Source organism: Schistocerca nitens, chromosome 6, assembly GCF_023898315.1.
Source record: "Schistocerca nitens isolate TAMUIC-IGC-003100 chromosome 6, iqSchNite1.1, whole genome shotgun sequence".
NCBI lineage: Eukaryota > Metazoa > Arthropoda > Insecta > Orthoptera > Acrididae > Schistocerca > Schistocerca nitens.
The window spans coordinates 595919762-595946715 of record NC_064619.1 but is presented as its reverse complement, the minus strand read 5'-3'; the positions used below and the strand labels follow the sequence as shown (position 1 = coordinate 595946715).

General features: G+C 44.8%; 1 protein-coding gene across 1 annotated transcript in view; it reads right to left on the bottom strand.

Annotated features, from left to right (window-relative positions):
• Positions 1-222: 222 nt before the first annotated feature.
• LOC126263515 (UPF0605 protein CG18335) overlaps positions 223-26954 on the bottom strand; it is a 53013-nt gene continuing 26281 nt past the window's right edge. Inside the window, exons 3-5 of the mRNA XM_049960607.1 lie at positions 25778-25871; positions 12999-13129; positions 223-285 (exon numbers count right to left, since the gene is read on the bottom strand). Coding sequence (XP_049816564.1) covers positions 223-285; positions 12999-13129; positions 25778-25871 — 288 coding nt within the window. The remainder of the gene's footprint in view (positions 286-12998; positions 13130-25777; positions 25872-26954) is intronic.

Sequence of the window (26954 nt, the reverse complement as noted above, 5' to 3'; positions counted from 1 at the left end):
AAACAGTAATATACAATACATATTTGGCGTTAGGCACTGAAACAGTATGGAATGATTCGGAAATGTGGTCCACCATAAGATGGAAGTTTGCACTGAAGATTACGGCTGCCATTACGTTAATTTTGATGTTAATTGCTGTGGTCCTAATGATAGTATACAACTTATACAGCTGACTGTGTGATATCTTACATTTATAAAATCTCACCTCGTCGGGTGTTGCCTCTAATGCCACGGAAGCTTTTGCTGTTCTGGCGGCAGTGGTGTCAACGGCAGGCTGACCTCGGGCTGAAAACGCGAAAAAAGCAATTTCTGTAAATCATCCCAATATCTCATGAGTGCATGTTGAGCGTACTTCTGCAGGTATCTCCATGCGCATTTACCTTCCCTTTACAAATAAAAATACGAAAGAAGTGAGTAATGTTATACTGCAAGAATGAGGCAATATTGTTAGATCTTAATAGAAACCATCATATGTCTGCAGACACAGATAGGCGTAGCAGAAAGCGAAAAATACGTCTTATTACTTTAGAAACGAGATGTTGACTGTGTTAAGTAGAGTACTAATTAGGGTAACTTCTTAAATTTAGTATTTGCAAGAAATGTAGGCTTCATTTGAGAAAGATCACTTTGTGTTCAGGCCGCTTCATTATGAAATACTAAAGAAATTTAAAATAACCTCGTTTTGATGGAGCGATTCATTTCCTAGATGTAGAAGTATACGATAATCAAGCGGACAACTGGGACTTAAAGTATACAGGAAACCGAGATACACCAACGTACACTTTAAGACAACAATAAGAAAAAGCGACCAACGAGAAGGAATTGTAAGTATTCGACTGGCACGAAATCGGTAATTGTGACGTACTTGTGCAGGAAAACAAATGATTACAACATCGGCAAAATTGGATGATTCATTCAAGACAAAGAGTTTCGCCAGTTGGTAAGTCAGTAACGTGTTGATTCACCTCAGGCAGCTACTCGGGTTGGCATTGATTGACACAGTTGTTGAATGTCCTCCCGAAGGATATTGTACCAAATTCTGCGGAACTGGCGAGTCAGATCGTCAGAAGCCCGAGATGGCTACAGAGGGCTGTCGATAATGCTCCAGACGTCGTTAACTGCGGGAAGATTCGGCGACCTTGCTGGGCAAGGTAGTGTTTGCCAATTGTATTCTACTGTATTGTATTGCATTACACTGGGGACCTAGAAACGATGGAGAGACTTCGTCCAGCCGTAGCCCTCAGTGGTTCACAGCCCCACAACAGGCTACAGCGGTCCACCCACCCCAACGGCGCCCCACACCGAACCCGGTTATTGTCGGTTCGACCCCCAGTGGACCCCCCCAGGAACGTCTCATACCAGACTTGTGTAGCCCCAAATGTTTGCATGGTAGAGTAATTATGGTGTATGCGAAGGTGGAAACGGTGTTTTCTGCTGGGCGGATTCGTGCCGGGCACCGGTACGCCTTCCTGCTAGGGAAGCAGCTCGTTAACCGCGCGGCTAACCGGGCGAGTGCAGTGTTTGCCAAGCACGACGACAAGTAGTAGAAACCCTCGCCGTGTGCGGACAAGCATTATATTGCTAAAATGTAAGCTCAGGATGGCTTTCCGTGAAGGGCAACAAAACGCGGCGTAGAATATCGTCGACCTACTGCTGTGCTGCAAGGGTGACGCGGATCACAACCCAAGGGGTCCTGCTATGAAAAGAAATGCACCGCACACCGTCACTCTTGGTTATCGCGCTGTGTGGATGGCGACAGTGTACTTGTTATCCCACTGTTGTCCCGGGCCTTTTCCGACACGTCTTCGGCTTGGAACTTCATTGAAAGGAGTAGAATTATCTTCATTGATGAGTCCCGCTGCGAACTGAGCTTCGATGACTAGCAAAGACCCCTTTGGAGACGCCCCAGACAGTGGTGGTATACTAACCTGACAGTCGCTCGCCGAACGGTCTGACAACTACGAGTAATGGTCAGGAATGCCACTTCTTTTCACAGCGGAGCCCGTTTGGTTGTCATCGGCGGCACCCTTACGGCAAAGAGCTACGTCGACGGTTATATTCTAAGCCCCGTTTTGTTAACCTTCATGGTAAGTCATTCTTTGCTTACTTTTTAGCACGATAACGTGATCCTGTACACGGCGGGAGTTTCTACTGCTTGTCTTTCTGCTAGCGAAACCCTACCTTGGCCAGTAAAGTCGCCAGATCTTTCCCCAACTGAGAATGTTTGGAACATTAAGGGCGGGGTCCTCCTACCAACTCGGGACGGTGGAGATCTATCGCCCCAGTTGGACAAAATTTGGAGTGATATCCCTCAGGTGAACACCCAACAACTCTATCAATAAGTGCCAAGTTGAAGAAGTGCTCCCATAAGGGCCACAGGTGGACCAACGCTTTACTTACTTGCTCAATCTTCGAAGCTCTTTCTCTTGAATAAATCATCCAATTTTTCTGAAACCGTAGCTATCTGTTTGACTGTACATGTACATCACATCTACCGATTTCAGTCCCATTCGGATAATTTCTTCATGGAGCGCCGTTTCAACATACAACCAGCTATGAGGCGCAGTGAGGATAAGACAGACAAATGAACAGAAGACCCTCTTACGTGAGATGCGTCATCGACAGTGTATGTAAAGTGCTGCACCTCATGGGAATTAAGACCCACAAAGGATTCATAGAGTGCTTCTACACTGTAGGCGCCTACGAACTTGACGTGATGCCGTGAAATCTACATCAGTGAAATTGGGAGACTGTTTAGCACTCTCATGCCAGAGCATGAAGGCTACGGACCACTGGAACAACACGAGAAATTAGATATAGCGGGAAACCACCAGGACTGTGGTCGATCTAATAAATTTCACGAACTTCCTGTGCTCGCTAGGCACCCGTGGATGCAGCAGTGAGAAATAAGAAAGGCTATCGAAATAATTAAACGCCCCAGCGGCATGAACAGGTAGGACGGCTGCAAGTAATCGGCAACATGGATACCAGCGATTCCCGACCAGCGGAGAACATGTGTTCAACAGCGAGTAGCTCCATATGACCCTGGTTTGGCGCTATACGGAAGTGGCCACAAGAGAACTGCCGCTCGGTATCAACGTGTCTCTGCAGGAAAGATTGACACTGAATACAAGCTGCCGATTCGGTATTGCCTCCGAGTCACTTGCCGTTGTAATGAAGACAAATAGCCTACAGTACAGCCAACCGTCCACATAGAAACTTCGCATTTTGGCACAGATGAATCAATCAAGACTGACCGTTAGTCGTGTCATCCTCTGTCAATTGCTTCACTTTGGTGCCGTACGGAATGGCACGGTGTGCACACACCGTTGTCTCTGTCGTCATCGGCTTTCTTGACTTTGGAGCCACTGCTAGTCCGTCAAGTGGCTCCTTAATTGGTCTCACGAGACTCAGGTGGAGCCCAGTCCAGTCCTCCCATCAAGGAAAAATTTCTGGTAATATGGATAATCGAATCCTCATCCGCCGCCTAGTAGTCAGGAAGGCTGACCACGGAGCTACAATCCCTGTTTAGCAATCTTTACTTCGATTTCGCAAACGGCATCCCAGAATATGAGATTGGTAATCACCTGAGAATCGAATTAAGGCAGTATGAAGGGGAAGACAATCATCAGAATCCGGAATTTAGTCGCCCTGGGAAGAACTGCTTCAAATACAGTCGAAACGTCGGTACCTTATTTTATTTGTCTTAAGTATTTCATACTGACGTGGCCTAATAGCGAAAGCGATTTTATTCATACTGACACTGGCCGTGAAATCCTAAAACCTCATAAATGTTGTCCAATAACGAACGTAATTTTTAATTTTATAATAGAAGACATAATTTATTTAAAAAGTGCTAGAATTATCGCGTCTGTTTGTAACATAAGGACTACGATTAAACATGGAACAAAGTATCAGGCAAATTTACTCCATGGCTTCGTCTGCACACGTCTACTCTGTGTACAAAATTTTTGGAGACTCCAGGGAAAAGTTCCGCTGGAATTTGACCCATGATACGTCTTATTTCTGTCTTTTCGGATGGTTCGTGGATTGTTCAGATAAATACAAAATTTTACATACTCCCCCAGAAATGTCACATGGTGTCGAATCACATGACCTCGCCTTTGCGAGAGATGAGACGAACAGGGAATCTTTCTCTTAGCGACATTCTTGTTTCAATAGCAGTGTGGCAGGTAGCCCGGTCTGTTGGAACCACATATGTTCCACTTTCAATTCTCGAAATGACGACCACAAAAACCGTGTGATCATGTGGCTATATGGATCACCAGTCATTGTCACTGCTTTTCCAGTCTCGTCTTCAAAAAGGTGTAGCCCATTTCGTTAGCCTGCCCGTAACTCGCACCAAAGAATCACTCATTTTAGATTAACACACGTCTCACGGATCATGCGAGGATTCTCTGTGCTCAAATCGAATATTTTTTTATTCACATAAACAATAATGTGTAACTGTGCCTCATCATCGAACTTTTTTTTGTTATGAAAATCACTATAGAATTCTGGTATTGCGAGTACCCAATCGGCAAATGTTCGGCCCTTCAAATGGTCCATCGGCTTCAGCTCTTGTGTTAGTTAGATCGTAAAAGAATGCAGATGCAAATCTTTAGTTAAAATGACGACTGTCTCACTGATGAGAGCGGCGGTCGCTACCGATCGACGAGAATAACATTCGTCCAGGTGATTAGGTGTTCACTGTCGATCCTGTATCTTCCAATTTCCTCACCAGTCTCCGTACTGTTGACACATTAGCCTCATTTCGCCCACCACAACTGCATAAATTCTTCGAACGGTCTCTGCACAGCGTTCACCGTACTTGAAAGGCACTTTCAAGATCTTTTTAGCTAACAACAACACGCCTGAATGCCAAATGACCATAACAATCGGTAATCGAAGTATCAAGAAATGATGTCCCATGCTTACTGACAGAGCGTAGGGGAACGATGCGGGAGACCCGCACCGCCGCACTATGCAACGTCCTAATGAAGGTGGTTTGCCATTGCCTTCTTCCGACTGTAATGGGAATGAATGATGATGATGAAGACGACACAACAAACTGCCAGTCATCTCGGGACAGGTGAAAATCCCTGACCCCTCCGGGAATCGAACCTGGGACGCCGCGCTCTGGAAGCGAGAACGCTACCGCGAAACCACGAGCGGCGGACTCAAGAAATGATAAGCGGTTAAATTTCAGGTCCAGGAGCCTAACAAACTGAGTGAGGTGCTCAATTTAAAAATTGCGTTATTAATGGGACACCTTTCATTATGTGTCTGATTTTTGAGAATGCTGTTCATTCGTGGTTGTGTGGTCTTAATTGTCTAAGAACTCACGCAAACTGTCAGGTTAATGTTTACATGCGGACAATAAATATAAACATATTAATAAGCGTCAACCGAAGGCGAAAACGCCAAGTAAGCTCTGACATGTGACAGAGAGAACCAGGTTCCTCTCTGAAAGGAGAGCGGAATTAATACTAGACGTACATTGACCACAATGAGCATTGCGTGATATTTTTGTTGTTTCCGGGGCTCTCCGGTGTCCAGCCGCATGAGATCGTTGAAGTCCCACAATATTTCGGCAAATCGCTTGCATCTGTCGAAAACGGGTGAATGAAGACTATACTATTGGGTAACAGATCGTTGCACTAAGCTGCCTCACTCACGGCCGTTGACATCAGTAAAGTTGTACCCCCTGTAGTTCCACGTAGTATTGTGGAAATTTTTCCCTGACATCGTAACAAAGTTCCTATTATCTTGTCACTTCTTGTAATTAATGTTTCGAACGTATCAGTTTCCTCGCTGATTCTGAGGAGAACCGTCTTATATCGTGTATTATCTGTCCACATAATTTTCAGCATTCTTATGTAATGCCACAGCTCCAACGCTTCGATTCTCTCCTTTGGTGTTTTTCCCACAGTCCATGAATATTGTCTATACGGTGTTGTGCTCCAAACGTATATTAGCAATGTCTCTATGTCTCTTTCTCACATTAAGTCTTATATTTGATACTAGGAGAATACTTTTGCCGAAGAATGCTGCGTTTGTAACTGTTTTTCTGATTCATGTGTCCTTTCTGCTTCGTCTGTCATGCGTTATTTTGATTCCACTCAAGTAGAAATCATTCACTTCATCTGCCAAGTATACTTTAGTTTTCATGTGGGGTTTAACAACAATGTTACTTATTCCTGAAAGCTTTTATTAATGCTTCTGTCAACAGTTGTAGTGTTTATTAGGTTCGAACCCTTACAAATGGTTCAAATGGCTCTGAGCACTATGGGACTTAACATCTGAGGTCATCAGTACCCTAGAACTAGGAACTAGTTAAACCTAACTAACCTAGGGACACCACACACATCCATGCCCGAGGCAGGATTCGAACCTGCGACGGTAGAGGTCGAACCCTTACAGGTTCATTTTCGAGCCTGGGGTACTGAGGCTGCACAGACACAGAACTTAATAAGAAACATCAAGATCAGGCACTGTAAGTGCAGCTTCAGTTTGCCAGGCTTGAAAATCAACCACTAAGGGTTCAAAACCAGTCGCCTGAAAAATACTGTGAACGTTGGTACAACCTTTGATGAACACTTTAAGGAATTTAAACAAAGTTTCTCTTTCCTGTCAACGAAATACTGAAACTGAAGAATGTAATTTATCCAGCCCTTCATTACTCATGTCTTACTTTGGCTTACACTCAGTCCATGTTCAGTCTGATCGACTCTTCATTCCACTCATCACATCATGTAACTCTTTCTCTGTATCACTTGAGGTAATAACAATTTCAGTGACGTTAATCATAGATATCTTTTCATTCTGATTTTGACAACCGCTGCTGAAGAAGTCTTCTGTTTCTGTCTGTCTTCTAGCATGTACAGGTTGAACAGTAGGCGAGATAACTGCAACAACGCTTACACTCTTTTTATTCGTAGCACTCCTCTTGGTCTGACTGATGACCTTAGAAGTTAAGTCCCATAGTGCTCCGGACCATTTGAACTCCTCTTGGTCTACGATTCTTAATAATATCCCTTGGAATTTGTACATCTTGTAACAACACAGCAAAAGAATTTGTCATCCCTATGAGAAACCACGCTAATTCCGTGACACCACTTCTATCCAGTTAATTATGTATGTTTTGCGAGGAAGAGGGTCCACGAACGTCTTGTGGTATGCCCTATCCATCTGGAGCCCCTCGTTGATAATTAGATCCCGTAGAAACACTAAAGTGCGGGTATATCTAAGTAGTCCGGGACATTTTCCATGATATTAAAATGGGAGATGTAGCGGGGCAGCAAGAAAGGTCTCCTGAGTGTTCTTTAAACTGGGTGCCAATGCACGCTGCCTTGTGAACAAGAATTTTGTCATCCTGGAAGACGCTGCGTGATCACAACGCAGTCACCATGAAGATGTAGAAAAAAGGGTAACACTCCGTCAAAAAGTGTCTTGAAATAAATATGAAGTTCAGGTTCATGGTAACCTAAATGACTGGGCTCAAGTCTTACAGATTCACAACACCCAAAATACCACACAACCACCTCAGATCTGAGCTTTATTCTTAAGACAGTGCGATTTAATCAGATGTATGGGTCGTCACACAATCAGCTTAACAGCTCATGCATCGAAGCGGCTTACAAAAATAATATACAGAAGAATGGAAAAGAAAATTGAGAATGCGCTAGGTGACGATCAGTTTGGCTTTAGGAAAAGTAAAGGGACGAGAGAGCAATTCTGACGTTACGGGTAATTATGGAAGCAAGGATAAAGAAAAATCAAGACACTTTCATAGGATTTGTCGACCTGGAAAAAGCGTTCGACAATAGAAAATGGCGCAAGCTGTTCGAGATTCTGAAAAAGTAGGGGTAAGCTATAGGGAGAGACGGGTCATATACAATTTGTACAACAACCAAGAGGGAATAATAAGAGTGGACGATCAAGAACGAAGTGCTCGTATTACGAAGGGTGTAAGACAAGGCTGTAGCTTTTCGCCCCTACTCTTCAATCTGTACATCGAGGAAGCAATGATGGAAATTAAAGAAAGGTTCAGGAGTGGAATTAAAATACAAGGTGAAAGGATATCAATGATACGATTCGCTGATGACATTGCTATCCTGAGTGAAAGTGAAGAACAATTAAATGATCTGCTGAACGGAATGAACAGTCTAATGAGTACACAGTATGGTTTGAGAGTAAATCGGGGAAAGACGAAGGTAGTGAGAAGTAGTAGAAATGAGAACAGCGAGAAACTTAACACCAGGATTGATGGTCACGAAGTCAATGAAGTTAAGGAATTCTGCTACGTAGGCAGTAAAATAACCAATGACGGACGGAGCAAGGAGGACATCAAAAGCAGACTCGCTATGGCAAAAAAGGCATTTCTGGCCAGGAGAAGTCTACTAATATCAAATATCGGCCTTAATTTGAGGAAGAAATTTCTGAGGATGTACGTCTGGAGTACAGCATTATATGGTAGTGAAACATGGACTGTGGGAAAACCGGAACAGAAGAGAATCGAAGCAATTGAGATGTGGTGCTATAGACGAATGTTGAAAATTAGGTGGACTGATAAGGTGAGGAATGAGGAGGTTCTACGCAGAATCGGAGAGGAAAGGAATATGAGGAAAACAGTGATAAGAAGAAGGGACAGGATGATAGGATATCTGCTAAGACATGAGGGAATGATTTCCATGGTACTAAAGGGAGCTGTAGAGGTCAAAAACTGTAGAGGAAGACAGAGATTAGAATACGTCAAGCAAATAATTGAGGACGTAGGTTGCAAGTGCTACTCTGAGATGAAGAGGTTAGCACAGGAAAGGAATTCGTGGCGGGCCGCATCAAACCAGTCAGTAGACTGATGAACAAAAAAAAAAAAAAAAATAAATAAATAAAAATAATGGGTCGTCAGTGCACTTGACGCCTTGCATCATTGGTAAAGTAATGGGCCTGGTGGTCAGTTGGGAAAGCACGTCCGAGGAAGCTGAGAGGTCGTGGGTTCGAATCCCGGTAGACCCCATGATCTTTGTCTTTAACCTAGCCAGTCATGTCTCCAAGTTGACTCACCATACTGGGCTGATTTTATACATCCGACTGACACATACTCAGATTCTTTTAATTTTTTTTGTGACGGCAACACAACGCCCAGTCCCAGAGGGTTGAGACTCTCCGACACGGAGAGGAATCGAGCCCCCCAGGCCAATTCGGCCGAGTTTACCGCGCAGCTACGGGGCTCATGTACACAGCACTTGACTACCACAACTTACGCCACCAGTGGAGGACCACGTGAGGACTTGGCACCAGTTCTACACCGTCTACTGCTCTCCGAAGTGACCTGTGTCCTCCTCTAACAGGGTAAGAAATATTTACTTCAGTGAGCTTCAATTACCAGTCTTTCCCCACAGCTCATACCTACTACTTCTGAGAGTTTCAAACATATCTACGTTGTCGAATTCTTTATCTGTTGCGATAAGTTCTATGAAGAATTCTTGATTTTTCTCAAATTTTGCCTCTCGCGCAATTCCAGAACTGCCTCTACTTTTACGTTACCTAGCACCATACTGACCGAAGTCTAATAGATTCACAATTTTCTCTTCCTCAATTCTGTATGCTTATCTTATCAGCTCTTTGGCGCCATGGGTAGTTAAAATGTCTCTGCAATACCTCAAATTTGTCTGCATTTTGACATCTTGCGGATTCTGTGGATGGTATTCTTCCGAAATTTTCATTGTATGACTCTAGTCTAATGGATTCTGCACACTAACTGGAGTTGGTTGTCACTTCTTCCTGTCATTTCAGAAATTCCGCAGTTTCCCTTTACCTTTCCTCAAAGGTGAGCTCGATTTCTTTTCCTGTCTCATCATCAGGCAGTTGCTCCCCTTTCTACTTATCCCTACTCTCTCCTCAGCGCATAACAGTCTTAATGCTTAACATTTTCATTCAGCGAAAGTTATTTTTACTTTTCTGTATGCTGAATCTACGATCCTTACCTTTCCATTCTATTCAATTTTATCCTTTTATTCCTACAGCATTTTCTCTTTACCTTCTCTTCGCTTACTTTTAATTCATTCTTAAGTGACTTATTTGCTGTATACTTTTATTTTCTTGAACCTTTCATTTCTTCGTCGATCAATTGAAGTTCGGTATTTCTTCTGTTAGGCAAGGTTTCTTCTTTCAATTTCATTTCACTAATTCCTGCTACATCTGTACTGAGCATCTGCTTTCATTTTAAACACCTTTTAGTTTCTCTTCTTCTCCTCGACTCTCTACTTCTCGACTCTTAGACTATCGTCGATTTGTCAACCTGTTTCGCATGTCACATCTCCTGAAGATCTGAATGGTGACCAACCTGATTTTTTTTTTTTTTTTTTGGCGATGGAGAGACGTCAGCACCTTTATACGTCTTTATACAGTGGTTTACGTTGCCTTCTTTGTCTCATTTATTTCATAATTCCTGATTCTACTGTTTATTGGGAAGTTTCTCACATCAAGGGGAATATGGAGCCGTAAACTTCTAGTCTCTCTCTCCTGCCCTCTTGGACGGGCCGCTGGCCGAATGAGAGGGACTCCTTCTACTGGAAGTCTTGGGCCGCTATTGCAGCTTAATTTTTCTCAAACGTTGCCCACACTCTGGGACTGAACCCGTGACGTGTACCTATAACACATTTTCTGAATGTAATTAGATACGGGCGATGAAATGGACGACTAGGGTGGTCGTCAAAGGCGTTACTGAGTTTAGCGTGCATCTTCCGCAGGCTGACTTCGTATGTTAACGGCAGCTGCCGCCAATTCAATTCGCGCACCTCTTTCTAACAGCATTACATGTAGTCACAGCGTTCGTCTTTCATATGAACTGGGTCTTTATCTAACTGCTACAGGGCGGAAAATTTCGCTAAACGAAAGATCAATCGTGAATGACAGGTACTCTGGTCGGGTGGATTCATTCTGGCAAAATGAGGCCAAGCAGTTCCACTAGCTGCCGAAACCGTGGATTTTTAGTGTGTTTCTGAGTCCGCTTCGGTATAACCGATGTTTCTCACATTTCCTGGAATTAAGGAACACCTGTAGGCTAGGAAAAGCCACTTCTCTATCCAGATCGCTGCTTCGGCAGGCAACCATAACTGTAGTGATCAATTGTCGTAAGGCCTACAAGGTGGGTGAAAGAAAACTGGTTGTCCCCTTTGCCGATAGTATATATTGGGTGTCCTATCTTCCTCGGAATAAATAAATTAGCAAAAGAAAGGCGAATATATTCCTGTTTAAAATACTCTGAGATGGGGTACCAGATGCCTTATTCTGCTTTTCTCAGCACCTTTAAAAATTTTTCCTTGCAAGTTTGGCATGCGAAGATTTCACGCTGTTTATAACATGCTACTCATCTGTGACTCACCAAACTCTCATAACTGTAACTCGCTCATAGCCACTAGTCCATCGCTGTATGTCCCCATTCACATCCTCTCCCACCACTCCCACTTGACCATTCTCACTCACTCATTCATCACAACTTATTTTCAACACCTGTTTGTGCCTCTATAGCTGTCACTGTCTCCTGTCTCACAGCCATAGCCACCTCCGCTCTGTCCTTCTAGTACTGCCTCCTTTGACCGTCACTGTTTACCTCTTGCTTCGTGATACTGCTACTGTCTCATTCATTCCTTCCCATTGTTGCTGTTTCTTCTCACTGTCACTATCTCTGTGTTCCTCGTTGTCATTGTCATACACTCTGTCTCTCACTATCAATGGCTCCCACCCACTTCTAGGTTTCAACGTCTCTTTCTTTATTCCTCTCCCAATGGCATTGTCTCCTTCACTTTTTCCCTAGCACTGTTCTATCACTATCAACTATGGTCCAATGCCCGTGCGTCCCACTGTTTCTATCACACTGCCATTTTCTCCTTTGCCCTTTCTGTACCACAACCACTGTCTATTATCTTTCACTATTTATCAATCTTCCGTCTCTTTCCCACTATCAATGTTTCCTTTTCTCTAATGATAAGAAAAGCGCGAATGTGTTCGCTGCAAGAATTGTTTGGAAATTTTTTAAAGCTGCTGAGGAAGGTAGAACGTGGCAGCTGGAACCCAATTATTCATTCACTCTTTTATCAGAAGCATCTTTTGTGTTCGAAAAGGAGGATTTTTCTCCTGGTTGCCTTCTTTTCCCTGATACAGCAGTCCTTATTGCTAATATGGAAAGATCTTTTGGGTCAGTAAAATTTTAACAGTCTACTTACGTGAAAATGAGAGAGCGTAGCATTAATTTTACACATCATACCAGATTGCAAGTGCACAAAAATTTTCCATGCGCTACAGTACTACAACGTGGGGTTCAGAGAACTCTTCTGTTGACATCGGAGACTCTTTACAGTACTACGATTTCGTCTGACACCGTGTTTTACATGTACAGGTAGGGTAACTTTGAACCTGTATATCAGAAACGGGCAAAAATATCAAGAAAGTTTTCAAGGTAATTCGAGATTGTGGTCTTACCAATACATCAAAAAAATTACACTCATTTTCTGTGCATATCCGGCTCGGGCTTGGAACGAAAATAAGTTAAAAACCTCTTATTTTGATTTTCTAAGGAACCGCCCATGAAATAGTGGTGCGTCCAAAAGCTCCTTGAGGCCAACCACGAATGACAGCAGACGCAAAAAGGTCCAACAGATTTTCTCCATTTGTCTAAGCAGGAGGAAGTGTGTAGTATTCATACTTTGACCCTGTGATGTAGGATACTGACACAAAGACGATTCTTCTGCTAGGTATACAAATGATTCCGAATCCAAGAGCTACCCAGAACGTTACCTTCCTGAAAACCCGAGAAATGAGCCCCCAAAGAATCACGTTTTAATGCGCGGCGTTTTGGAACAAATAAGGTAGCGCATGTTGTCACATCCTGTGCGACAAATAAAAAGTCCTCTCCTAAAACTATAGGTGTGTATATAGTAAAGCAGTTTTACTGGAGGAAAAGTGTGTTGGCTGAGCAGTGGTTGCAGTCTCACCTGACAGTCCTTCTCTGTGTCCTGCTGCTGCCGCCGCTTCCGGCGCTCGTACATCTCGGAAAGAGACTCCGTGGCGGCGACAGAGAAGCGCAGGCCGGGCTGCGCGCTGGTCGCCTCCCCGGGAACGTGGCCTGCACAGTTAAAGGCGCGCAGCCATCACTGTGCAGGTAATACTTCGAGACCATTGTCAGCAGCACTCAAATTCTTGCTTTACACAGCCAATCGACAAGGAAACTGATAGTGACGTTGTCTCTGAGACAGACTGGTTCCATTGGCAAAATATTGTGTCTAACTTTCCGCCTACTTCTGCGCAAACCATTATCTTCTACGTCAACATCTATATACATACGCCACAAGCCACTGTACGGTGCTTGGCGGAGGGAGCTCTACACTACTAGTAGTGACTACCTCACCTGTCCTTGTCGCAAATAAAGCGACGAAAAAAATTACTATATACACTTGAAAGGTGGCTACACTGAGCCACAGCGCCAGAGATCGCGCTAGAGAGTATTGTTCCGCCGCCTCCACTGGCAGTGATTATTGAGATGTAGCGGAGGGCAGTGCTTGTTCAGAACTCGTGGTAGGCAGTGATTATTGAGAACTCGTAGTGGGCAGTGCTTTGGGAGAACTCGTGGTAGTCTGTGCTGAGATGTCGTAGTGAGGAGTGTTTGTTGAAATGAGCTAGTAGGCAGTGCTTGCTGAGATGTGATACTGAAAAGTTCTTGTTCAGATGTGATAGTAGCGAGTCGGTGTGGAGAGATTGTAATGTCTAGAGTGCTTTTCATCAATATAAATTAAGGTAACAAACTACTTTTCTTTTCTTTCTCATTATTTCAATGTCCTGAATAATGCGTCATTACAGGTTCAGTCAACAAAGCATCCGGCGTGTGTTCTTGTATTAGAGTGTAATTCAGGGTTTTTTGCGCAATTATAGTATTTCTAATTTTCTTTTATCACGTCAGTATAATTGGTATTTAAAAATTCTTGTCTTGTTGAAGAAGAACCGTGCCAGATGTGCGTTGAGTCATACTTCCACATACAGAACAGTTATACTTGTGCTTTGGTTTCGTAGGTTTTATAGTTGCTGGGGACTTAATTAATTAATTGTGTTAATGAAAATTTTCATTTCATTCTTTGTTGTTGTTCTAAGCAGTCAGATAACGTAACAATACTAGTCAGGGCCAACCGTTTACGAGACTTCGTAATCGAACAGACAGCTACTAAATCAAAAAATTAAAATTATTTGCATTTTATTATAATTAAGCCCCCATGCACACTGACGAGCCAAAGAAACTGGTACACCCACCTAACATCGTGTAGCGGACCCGCGAGCACGCAGAAGTGCTGCAGCACGACGTGACATGGACTCGACTAATACATGCAGTAGTACTGGAGGGATCAGACACCATGAATCCTGCAGGGCTGTACATAGATCCGTAGGAGTACGTGAGTGTGCAGATGTCTTTTGAACATCACGTTGCAAGGCATCCCAGATATCCTCAATAATGTTCATATCTGCAGCGTTTGGTGGCCAGCGGAATTGTTTAAACACAGGAAAGTGATCCTGGAACCATTCTGTAGCAATTCTGGACCTGTGGGGTGTCGCATTGCTCAAGTCCGTCGGAATGCACAATGGACATAAATGGATGAAGGTGATCAGACAGGATGCTAACGTACATGTCATCTGTCAGAGTGGTATCTAGACGTATCAGTGGACCGCACACCATTACAGAGCCTCCACCACCTTTAACAGTCCTCTGCTGACATGAAGGGTCCGTGGATTCATGAAGTTGTCCCCATACCCGTACACATCCAGTCGGTCGATTCAATTTGAAAGGAAATCCGTCCGACCGGGCAACATGTTTCCCGTCTTCGACAGTCCAATGTCGATGTTGAAGCGCCCATGCGATGCGTAAAGCTTTGGTCCTGCAGTCGTCAAGGGTACACGAGTGAGTCTTCGGCTCCGAAAGCCCATATCGATAATGCTCCGTCGGGTGCTTCGCATGCTGACACTTGTTGATGGCCCAGCATTGAAATCTGCAGCAGTTTGCGGAAGGGTTTGCAGTTCTGTCACGCTGAACGCTTCTCTTCATTCGTCGTTGGTCCCGTTCTTGCAAGATATTTTTCCAGCCTCAGCGAAGGCGGAGATTTGATGTTTACCGCATTCCTAATATTTACGGTACACTCGTGAAACGGTCGTACGGGAAAATTCCCACCTCATCGCTACCTCGGAGATGGTGTGTACCATTGCTCGTGCGTCGGCTGTAACACCACGTTCAAACTCACTAAAATCTTGATAACCTACTACTGTAGCAGCAGCAGCCAATCTAACAACTGCGCCAGACAATTGTTGAGGCGTTGCCGACCGCAGCCCCGTGTTCTGCCTCTTTACATATCACTGCATTTGAATACGTTTGCCTACACCAGTTTATTTTGCGCTTCAGTGTCTATACCTCCGTATGAGCCCTAATTTCCTCGCAGTCCTTGTGCAGAATGTAAACAGGCTGCAGTAGAATTGTCCTGCAGTCAGCTACAAATGCTGGTTCTCTAAATTTTCTCAACTGTGTTCCTCCAAACGAACGTCGCCTTCCCTCAAGGATTCCCATTTCATTTCTCGAAGTGTCTCTGTAATATCAGCGTTTTCTTCTAACCTAACGGTAACAAATCTAGCAGCCCGCCTCTGAATTGCTTCGATGTCTTCCCTCAATCATCCCTGGCTCAGATGCCAAACACTCGAGCAGTACGCTAGAATAGTGGCAGTAGCCGGCAGCCTATAAAAGGCCTCCTTTATGAACAAACAACAGTTTCCCAAATACTGACCACTAAACCGAAGTTGACCCTTCGCTTTCCCTACTACACTCCTGGAAATTGAAATAAGAACACCGTGAATTCATTGTCCCAGGAAGGGGAAACTTTATTGACACATTCCTGGGGTCAGATACATCACATGATCACACTGACAGAACCACAGGCACATAGACACAGGCAACAGAGCAAGCACAATGTCGGCACTAGTACAGTGTATATCCACCTTTCGCAGCAATGCAGGCTGCTATTCTCCCATGGAGACGATCGTAGAGATGCTGGATGTAGTCCTGTGGAACGGCTTGCCATGCCATTTCCACCTGCGCCTCAGTTGGACCAGCGTTCGTGCTGGACGTGCAGACCGCGTGAGACGACGCTTCATCCAGTCCCAAACATGCTCAATGGGGGACAGATCCGGAGATCTTGCTGGCCAGGGTAGTTGACTTACACCTTCTAGAGCACGTTGGGTGGCACGGGATACATGTGGACGTGCATTGTCCTGTTGGAACAGCAAGTTCCCTTGCCGGTCTAGGAATGGTAGGACGACGGGTTCGATGACGGTTTGGATGTACCGTGCACTATTCAGTGTCCCCTCGACGATCACCAGTGGTGTACGGCCAGTGTAGGAGATCGCTCCCCACACCATGATGCCGGGTGTTGGCCCTGTGTGCCTCGGTCGTATGAAGTCCTGATTGTGGCGCTCACCTGCACGGCGCCAAACACGCATACGACCATCATTGGCACCAAGGCAGAAGCGACTCTCATCGCTGAAGACGACACGTCTCCATTCGTCCCTCCATTCACGCGTGTCGCGACACCACTGGAGGCGGGCTGCACGATGTTGGGGCGTGAGCGGAAGACGGCCTAACGGTGTGCGGGACCGTAGCCCAGCTTCATGGAGACGGTTGCGAATGGTCCTCGCCGATACCCCAGGAGCAACAGTGTCCCTAATTTGCTGGGAAGTGGCGGTGCGGTCCCCTACGGCACTGCGTAGGATCCTACGGTCTTGGCGTGCACCCGTGCGTCGCTGCGGTCCGGTCCCAGGTCGACGGGCACGTGCACCTTCCGCCGACCACTGGCGACAACATCGATGTACTGTGGAGACCTCACGCCCCACGTGTTGAGCAATTCGGCGGTACGTCCACCCGGCCTCCCGCATGCCCACTATACGCCCTCGCTCAAAGTCCGTCAACTGCACATACGGTTCACGTCCACGCTGTCGCGGCATGCTACCAGTGTTAAAGACTGCGATGGAGCTCCGTATGCCACGGCAAACTGGCTGACACTGACGGCGGCGGTGCACAAATGCTGCGCAGCTAGCGCCATTCGACGGCCAACACCGCGGTTCCTGGTGTGTCCGCTGTGCCGTGCGTGTGATCATTGCTTGTACAGCCCTCTCGCAGTGTCCGGAGCAAGTATGGTGGGTCTGACACACCGGTGTCAATGTGTTCTTTTTTCCATTTCCAGGAGTGTAGAATCCTCACACGCTCGTTCCATTTCATATCGCTTTGCAGCGTTATTCCTAGTTGTTTAAATGAAGTAACTGTGTCAAGCAGTACACTACTAATGCTGTACTCGATCATTATGCGTTTGTCTCTCCTACGCTTCCGCATTTACTTAGATTTTTCTACATTTGGAGCTAGCGCCAATCATGACACCAACTATACCTTTTGTCTAAGTCATCTGGTATCCTCCTACAGCCATGCACCTCCAACACTTTCGCCCACACGACAGCATCATCAGCAAACAACCGCAGATTGCTACCCACCCTGTGCGCCAGATCATTTATGTACACTGCTAGCCTTTAAAATTGCTACACCACCAAGGTGACGTGCTACAGACGCGAAATTTAACCGACAGGAAGAAGATGCTGTTATATGCAAATGATTAGCTTTCAGGAGCATTCACGCAATGTTGGCGCCGGTGGCGACACCTACAACGTGCTGACATGAGATAAGTTTCCAACCGATTTCTCATACACAAACAGCAGTTGACCGGCGCTGCCTGGTGAAACGTTGTTCTGATGCCTCGTGTAAGGAGGAGAAATGCGTACCACCACGCTCTGATAAAGGTACAATTGTAGCGTATCGCTATTGCGGTTTACCGTATCGCGACTTGCTGCTCGCGTTGGTCGAGATACAATGACTGTGAGCAGAATAGGGAGTCGGTGGGTTCAGGAGGGTAATACGGAACGCCTTGCTGGATCCTAACGGCCTCGTATCACTAGCAGACGAGATGACAGGCATCTTATCCACATGGCTGTAACGCATCGTGCAGCCACGTGTCGATCCCTTAGTCAACTGATGGGGACGTTCTATGCGCTACAGTCTGGAACCGCGCGACTGCTACGGTCGCAGGTTCAAATCCTGCCTCGGGCATGGATGTGTGTGATGTCCTTAGGTTAGTTAGGTTTAAGTAGTTCTAAGTTCTAGGGGACTGATAACCTCAGCAGTTAAGCCCCATAGTGCTCAGAGCCATTTGAGCCATTTTTCAGCGTTAACTCTGCAGCAGATAGGTGATAACCTCTCACAACACGTAAAGGTGACGCGCAGACTTTGTTATCATTACAAAGTAAATGGTAGTGACATTCTGACGCTTAATTGGCGCCAGTCTCTGATGTTTTGTAGCCCGCCCGTCAACATGAGCGTATCTCGGTGCTGTTATCAGCAAAAGCTTCTGCGGTAACTGTGAAAGCCGTATAATACAAATCTGAGGCAGTTACGGCGCCAGGTCCGGATTCATCCATTATGTATAGCGTTACAGCGTGACAAACAAAGTGTTGCGATACGCGCTTCGTGTTAGTCAAGCGCTACTTGCTATTCAGAAACGACGTCTGCTGTGAAAATACAGCGCATGTTTTACAGAATGAGGAGAGCATTCGCTCGTATTAATACAGAAAGGAGGTAAAAAGAGGGAAGGGGGGGAGTGGATTATGTGACCACTGTGGGCGCGAAGGAAGATAAGCAATCAACAAACCAACTTGTGACCCAGTAAAGTCGAATGGTCTCACACATGGCTGAGAGATACAAGCTTTAGCGGATAGATAATTTACCCAGCGTACACCATTACCCTCGCTACTCGGTCCTTGTCATACAAAGTTAAACTAATGCATACCTTGCAGTCATGAACGTAGCAGGAAGACAGGGACACCTGCACCTTCCCGCAGATGTTTTACTCGTCACTTAATTTTACAAATAACTGTCTCAACTGCACATTTTGCTTCAACAAAAAACAGTGTGCTTCTAGTATGCGCTACGTAAAGCCGCGCGGGATTAGCCGAGCGGTCTGAGGCGCTGCAGTCATGGACTGTGCGGCTGGTCCCGGCGGAGGTTCGAGTCCGCCCTCAGGCATGGGTGTGTGTGTTTGTCCTTAGGATAATTTAGGTTAAGTAGTGTGTAAGCTTAGGGACTGATGACATTAGCAGTTAAGTCCCATAAGATTTCACACGCATTTGAACATTTTTTTTTTTTTGCTACGTAACTTCGGTTTGTTTGGTTATCATTCTGTTGTCGGGAAATTATGCCGCCGGCCGTGTGACCGAGCGGTTCTAGGCGCTACAGTTTGGAACCGCGCGACCGCTACGGTCGCAGGTTCGAATCCTGCCTCGGGCATGGATGTGTGTGATGTCCTTAGGTTAGTTAGTTTTAAGTAGTTCTAAGTTCTAGGGGACTGATGACCTCAGCAGTTAAGTTCCATAGTGCTCAGAACCATTTATTTTGAAATTATGCCGGGGATAGTTCCAGCATTGTTTGTCAGTCAAGGAGGTGTGAACATCGCAGGAAAAGAGCCACTTCCTCATAGGGGTGCAATATACTAGCCTGACATCCTGTCGCGAATTCCCACAACGACAGCCCTTCACCACCTGCACAACAGTTGCAGGACCAAGATGACCCACATATGCTTACCCAGCCTGCTTTGCAGTAGACGACCGCGGGTTACTGTAGGTATGTTCATCTATAATCCATCTATGGACAGAAAGGCATAAGTTAAAAGAAGAAGTGCCATTTTCTGCTCTAGGAAAGAAGAAAACTGTGTGGAATTTCAAGACAGGAAAAATATTCTCTCCAGGACTTGCAATTTTCTCAAAATGAATGTGGTGCAACACGTTCCTTCTAAGAAACATGATAGAATGCAGAGCACAACGTACCCGCAGAGTTACGCATTCTGCAGTTGAGGTGAAGAGCTTGCGGAATAACATGTACACTACTGGCCATTAAAATTGCTACACCACGAAGATGACGTGCTACAGACGCGAAATTTAACCGACAGGACGAAGATGCTGTGATATGCAAATGATTAGCTTTTCAGAGCATTCACATAAGGTTGGCGACGGTGGCGGCACCTACAACGTGCTGACACGAGGAAAGTTTCCAATCGATTTCTCATACACAAACAGCAGTTGAACGGCGTTGCCTGGTGAAACGTTGTTGTGATGCCTCGTGTAAGGAGGAGAAATGCGTACCATCACGTTTCCGACTTTGATAAAGGTCGGATTGTAGCCTATCGCGATTGCGGTTTATCGTATCGCGGCATTGCTGCTCGCGTTGGTCGAGATCCAATGACTGTGGGTTCAGGAGGGTAATACTTAACGCCGTGCTGGATCCCAACGGCCTCGTCTCACTAGCAATCGAGATGACAGGCATCTTATTCGCATGGCTGTAACGGATCGTGCAGCCACGTCTCGATACCTGAGTCAACAGATGGGGACGTCTGCAAGACAACAACCATCTGCACCAACAGTTCGACGACGTTTGCAGCAGCATGGACTATCAGCTCGGAGACCATGGCTGCGGTTACCCCTGACGCTGCATCACAGACAGGAGCGCCTGCGATGGTGTACTCAAAGACGAACCTGGGTGCACGAATGTCAAAACGTCATTTTTTCGGATGAATCCAGGTTCTGTTTACAGCATCATGATGGTCGCATCCGTGTTTGGCGACATCGCTGTGAACGTACATTGAAAGCGTGTATTCGTCATCACCATACTGGCGTATCACCCGGCATGATGGTATGGGTTGCCATTGGTTACATGTCTCGGTCACCTCTTGTTAGCACTGACGGCACTTTAAACAGTGGACGATACTTTTCAGATGTGTTACGACCCATGGCTCTACCCTTCATTCGATCCCCGCGGAATGCAGTATAATGCACGATCGCATGTTGCAGGTCCTGTGCGGGCCTTTCTGGATACAGAAAATGTTCGACTGCTACCCTGGCCAGCACATTCTCCCGATCTCTCACCAATTGAAAACGTCTGGTCAATGGTGGCCGAGCAACTGGCTCGTCACAACACGCCAGTCACTACTCTTGATGAACTGTGGTATCGTGTTGAAGCTGCATGCGCAGCTGTACCTGAACACGCCATCCAAGCTCTGTTAATGTACAAGCGTATCAAGGCCGTTATTACGGCCAGAGGGGGTTGTTCTGGGTACTGATTTCTCAGGATCTATGCACCCAAATTGCGTGAAAATGTAATCACATGTCAGTTGTAGTATAATATATTTGTCCAATGAATACCCGTTTATCATGTGCATTTCTTCTTGGTGTAGCAATTTTAACGGCCAGTAGTGTATATAGAGAATATCACACTTCCTTCGAGCACAGTGTCAAATGCTGTTCGGGAATCTAGAAATGTGAAATCTGCCTGTGCCATCATCCACAGTTCCCAATATTTCATGTGGGAAAATGGTAAGTCGAGTTTCACACGAGCGACGCTTTCTAAAACCATGTGGACAGGAGCTTTCCGATCTCAAGGAAATTTGTTATATTTCAACTTAGAGTATGTTCAAGAATTCCACGGCAGACCAACGTTAAGTATATTGATCTGAAATTTTTCGGACTCATTTTTTACCCTTCTTATATACAGAAATCGGAATCGGCCCCTTACTTAGCTTTTATTTACCACGAATTTCTCGCCGAGCACCAAGTCCCAAGCCACTGGAATAAACCGCAGCTGGTTCCTATATATCAGAAGGGTAAGAGAACGGATCTGTAAAATTGTAGGCCTATTTTCTTAATGCCAGATTGCTATAGAAATTTTGAGCGTGTTCTAAGTCTGAACATAAAAAAAAAAATCTTGAGAGATAAAATCTTCTGTCCGCAGAACAGTTGGACTTAGAAAGTATCACTCGTGCGATACTACTAAAACACAATATCTCTTCCCTTCCAGGAGAAATGCTGCTGTTAAAGAGAAATACTTCAAGTTGAATAGAGTCATCTAAGAGGGATGTGAGAAATTATAACAGATAGTAGCGCTAGTAACCGATGATAACAGCGTAAATGAAGAAACAAAAGGCAGGATTGCCTCGAGAAATGGAGCTTACTGCGCCATGATTAAGAATACTGCCACGTCTCCAGAGAAGAAATCGAAGGTTACTGTCTGTCATACGGTTATAGGTCCGGTGATAGCAAATGGCTCAGAAACACGGACAATGACTGTGGCAGAAGAGGAGTTCCTGAGAAGATGGGAGAGAAAAATATTCAGACAGATTTTTGCACAAGTGAGCGAGTTTTGGTAATAATGAATACAGAAAAATAAGGAACTGAAATAACTATACCGTTATGCTAACCTAGTTTCGGAAATCAGAAGGAACAGATTACGGTGGTTGGGCCATGTAGCGCGAACGTCGGAGAGTAGATCTGACAACAAGGACTACAGAGGAAATCCAGGTGGCAGAAGGTCCAAAGAAGGAGCACGGAAAGAATGATTGGATTATGTGAAGGATGAAGTGAGAAAGAGAGTAAAAAGAAGATGGACGAAGCGTGCAGAAATTTGTCAAGACTGGGCTGCGATTGTCAGAGAGTTCAAGGCGCTACAGGGTCTCTACCGCCGAGGAGAAAGTAAGCAAGTCTGGAACCGCGTGACCGCTACGGTCGCAGGTTCGAATCCTGCCTCGGGCATGGATGTGTGTGATGTCCTTAGGTTAGTTAGGTTTAAGTAGTTCTAAGTTCTAGGGGACTGATGACCCCAGATGTTAAGTTCCATAGTGCCAGAGCCACAAAGAAAGTGAGCAAGCTCGAGCACAACTCAGCTTGCCCTGCCCTCATTTGACGTCCTGCGAATTATGGATGAAGTGCAACAGGCAGCTTCCATATTGCTAGATTTGTGGAATGCGTTTGACATGGTGCTTCACTGTAGACTTTTGTACTGTTAACGGAAGTCCGAGCATACTGAGTAGATTTCCTGGTGCGTGGGTAGCTGAGAGAAGTTTTAAGTAATAGAATCCAGTACGTTGTTCTGGGCAGAGAGTGTTCATCAGAGACGAGGGTATCGTCAGCAGTACGTCAGGGGACATCTGATGGGACCGCTCTTGTTTTCTGTACACTTGAAAGATCTCACAGACCGAGCGAGCAGCAGTTTGCGACTGTTTGCTATGACGCTGTCGTGAACGGGAAACTAAAGTTGTTGCGTGATTATAGAAGGATGCACGCTAGGTCAGTGGTTGACTTCGGTTTGGTAGGAGAATTCTAAGAGAGTGTTCTCCATGTATATAGGAGGCCACGTATAGAGTACCAGAGCAACCCATTCTTGAGTACTGCTCGAGTGTTTGGGATCCCAACTAGATCGGATTAAAGGAAGACTTCGAATCGATTCGTAGGCGTGCTGTTAGATGCGTTACCGGTAGGTTCGATAAGCATGTGAATATTACGGATATGTTTCGTGAACTCAAATTGGAAATCCTGGAAGGAAGACTACGTTCTTTCCGCGAAGTACTATTGAGAAAATCCAGAGAAATGGCAGATGCGGCTGACTTTAGAACGATTCTGCTGCCGCAGAGTTACATAGCGGGTAAGTAGAGTGAAGTTAGGCTAAGAGAGATTAGCAGTCGTACGGTAGCATACAGACAGTTGTTTTTCCCTGTTTCCAACTGCGAGCAAAAAAGGAAAGGAAATGACAAGTAGTGGTACAAGGTACCCTCCTCCATTTTCCGTATGACGGCTTGCGGAGTATGTGTGTAGATATAGATGTAGATAAGGAAAAAGAACAAAGTACATAGTATTAACCAAAACGATAGGCAGTTTACTGTCAGCACTTACAAACACCGGAGTCGAAACGTTAGGCAGAAAGAAGTTATGGCTAACACTCAAAAACCATATGCCCCAACACAAGGTAACGGTAGCCAAGAAGCCTTTCAGTGTATGTACAAAAGTATCACTCACTAGCACTCAGTCTTCAGGCCGCAAGTGGCTCACCGTGACCATCCGACCGCCGTCTCATCCTCAGATGAGAATGCGGATAGGAGGGACATGTTGTCAGCACACCGCTCTCCCTACCGTTATAATGGTTTTCTTTGACCGGAGCCGCAACTATTCGGTCGAGTAGTTCCTCTATTGGTATCATGAGGCTGAGTGCACTCCGAAAAATGGCAATAGTGCATGGTGGTCCCAATGGTACCCCATCCAAGTGCCGGCCACGCCCGACGGTGCTTAACTTCGATGATCTGACGCAAACTGGTGTATCCACTGTGGCAAAGCCGTTGCCATGTTTAAAACTAGCCCATGTACTATACACGTTTAGCGTAGCAAGTTTGTATGAGAAACACCCAGTTATCGAGTTCAGTACATTCTGTCTGTACCCATTTGCTGCTGCAATATTAGATAAGACACTTCCTAATGTTCTACAAAATTACATTTATTTGATCACAAATCGCCTTTCGGCACCGATGAATATATAATTATTATATTACTATATTAAATCACAAAATTATTAGATATCCACGAGTATAATTGTTTTTCTGACACCTCTGATCATAGTTTTCGGTTTTAATGATGTGTAATTTCTTGATTTTGTATTTATTTATCTCAGTGAAGATTAGAGCGCTAATAATTAATAAAGCGCTTCAGTATTGTGCAAGGACTTTTCAGTGCGCATCAACTGCATCAGACAAATGGTAATTTTAGTAATGATCACTTCTATGGGCGTGAAGTGCATACGTGTCAAATGGTTCAAATGGCTCTGAGCACTATGGGACTCAACATCTTAGGTCATAAGTCCCCTAGAACTTAGAACTACTTAAACCTAACTAACCTAAGGACATCACACACACCCATGCCCGAGGCAGGATTCGAACCTGCGACCGTAGCAGTCCCGCGGTTCCGGACTGCAGCGCCAGAACCGCTAGACCACCGCGGGCGGCGCATACGTGTCAATTAGTTCTACAATGGAAGACAAGAATTTACAGACAGTTATAAGACGGCAGGGAAGAGGAAACAGTGAGATATAAACCTTACCAGTCCGTAGCGGCGGTGAGTCAAACACAGGTTTAATCTCGCGAGTGGCACTCTGTTTACCTCTGTTTTGGCCACAGAATCCAAAATCTTGGTTTGCACAGGAGGAACCAAATTTCCTCTCGTATGTGGACAGCCATTTTGGACAAAAATATGGAAACACCGCTAGAAATGAATGCTAGAACCTTAAATGCCGATACTAGCAAATCCTGACGGTTTAGCTGTAACATTTGATCGTGAACGGCAACTATGCAATGTATTCAATACGTTGCAGGTGTCACTCGTGGTCGTAATAGTGTTGTGTAATTTTGTTAGCATTATGTCGGATCTAAGTGAATTCGAATGTGTGAAATTGTTGTTAGTTTGGTGGCTTCTTCCTTAACCAAGGTAGCTGAAATATTTGGTGCTTCAAGAGGCACTGTACTGAAGATTTGTTCCACAAAGAGAGAAAGAGGGAAAATATCTTGCTCCTAAATCACAACGTGGACAAAAGTGTGTGTTGAGTGATTGTAGCAGACGGTCATTGAAGAGGATTGTGACGAAAAATAGGGGGACGACTGTTGCAAAAGAAGTTCATATTCAACATTTTGAAAAAAATCGCAGCTTATCTCTATTAAGCGGTCGTTTCACTATCCATTCCACGTGCTCGTGGAAATACTGGATTCCGCAACGTAAATTATGTTTTACACCCACATTTACATTAATCGAGATTTCTGTGTGGCGAATACTGTAGGTTTGTACGTACCTGCATATCCAGGAATCATCGGATGGCTATACTTGATGATGCCACAGGTGCGGTGCTGCACAATTTCTATGTCACGTTGAGTCGGGCGCTTCTCCTGGAATATGGGAAAAAATAAGTCTTTCTCAAATCAGAAACATTACAACTGAGAAAATTCTCTCATTTACGCAGAGCCGCCTTGGCGTATACGCCTGAGAAACTTTCTGGAAATTCAATAAAAGAAAGGTAGGTGGTCTTACAGTATATATATTCTAAAATTTGCGGGAAACTCTTCGTAACTGAAAGGAGACAACAGTGCAACAGTCCATTTCTAACCCTTACCCTTTCATTAGATTCTCTCGGTGACCATATCTGCACATGGTGTCTCTATCGAAGCTAGATGTACATACGTGCGACGAAACCCGGTTGCGAATTATTCCACAAAACATAAACTGTATTCAGGTTGTGTGTGTTAGCATAAAAATGTAATGGTTATAGACTGGAAAAAAGCAGAAAATTATCACCGGTCATTTCTTTGAGAGAAGATGTGCAGTAATACATATAATGTACAGAATTAGGTTTAAGATGTGGGAGTATAAAATGGATAGCGATCCTGTAGGTGAATCTTGTTTTGTTCGAATATGGCAACAGGAAGACGAACATGGACTCATGATTCCACCCAGTTGGGGTGGATCTGAGCAGTAAAGGTTCCTATGAACATTGTGAAGGTAATAGATTTCCCAGATGTTTAGTAGTCAAAGTTTTTGGAAATATATCATTTCGTTGATTGAGAGTGAAATCACGTACCAGTTATGAATGTAAATGGACAACCCTTATGAGCAAAAGATTTGTTATTTTGTTTATCCGCAAAAATAGTCCAAAACTTAAAAGTCTGATTATAAATGTAATAGGATTTATTAAGCTCTCGTTTCGTATATTGTACTAGGTTTATCAAAGCAGTAGTTGGCATCATGACGTGCAAAGTAATCGGAGGCGGAAAAGAATCATCTGAACGAGTTATGGCGTCAAGGAATTACAACGACTAGGAGATTATAGTAATAAAGTAAATACTGATGTACTGATGCTCTTGTTTTTTTTTTTTGGGAAGTTTGGAGTTTGTTAAAAAACAACATGTGTCCAGTTGAATAACCTCAGACCACGTTTTGTAAGTAAAGGCATAAGAAAAGCTTCCTTATAAAGC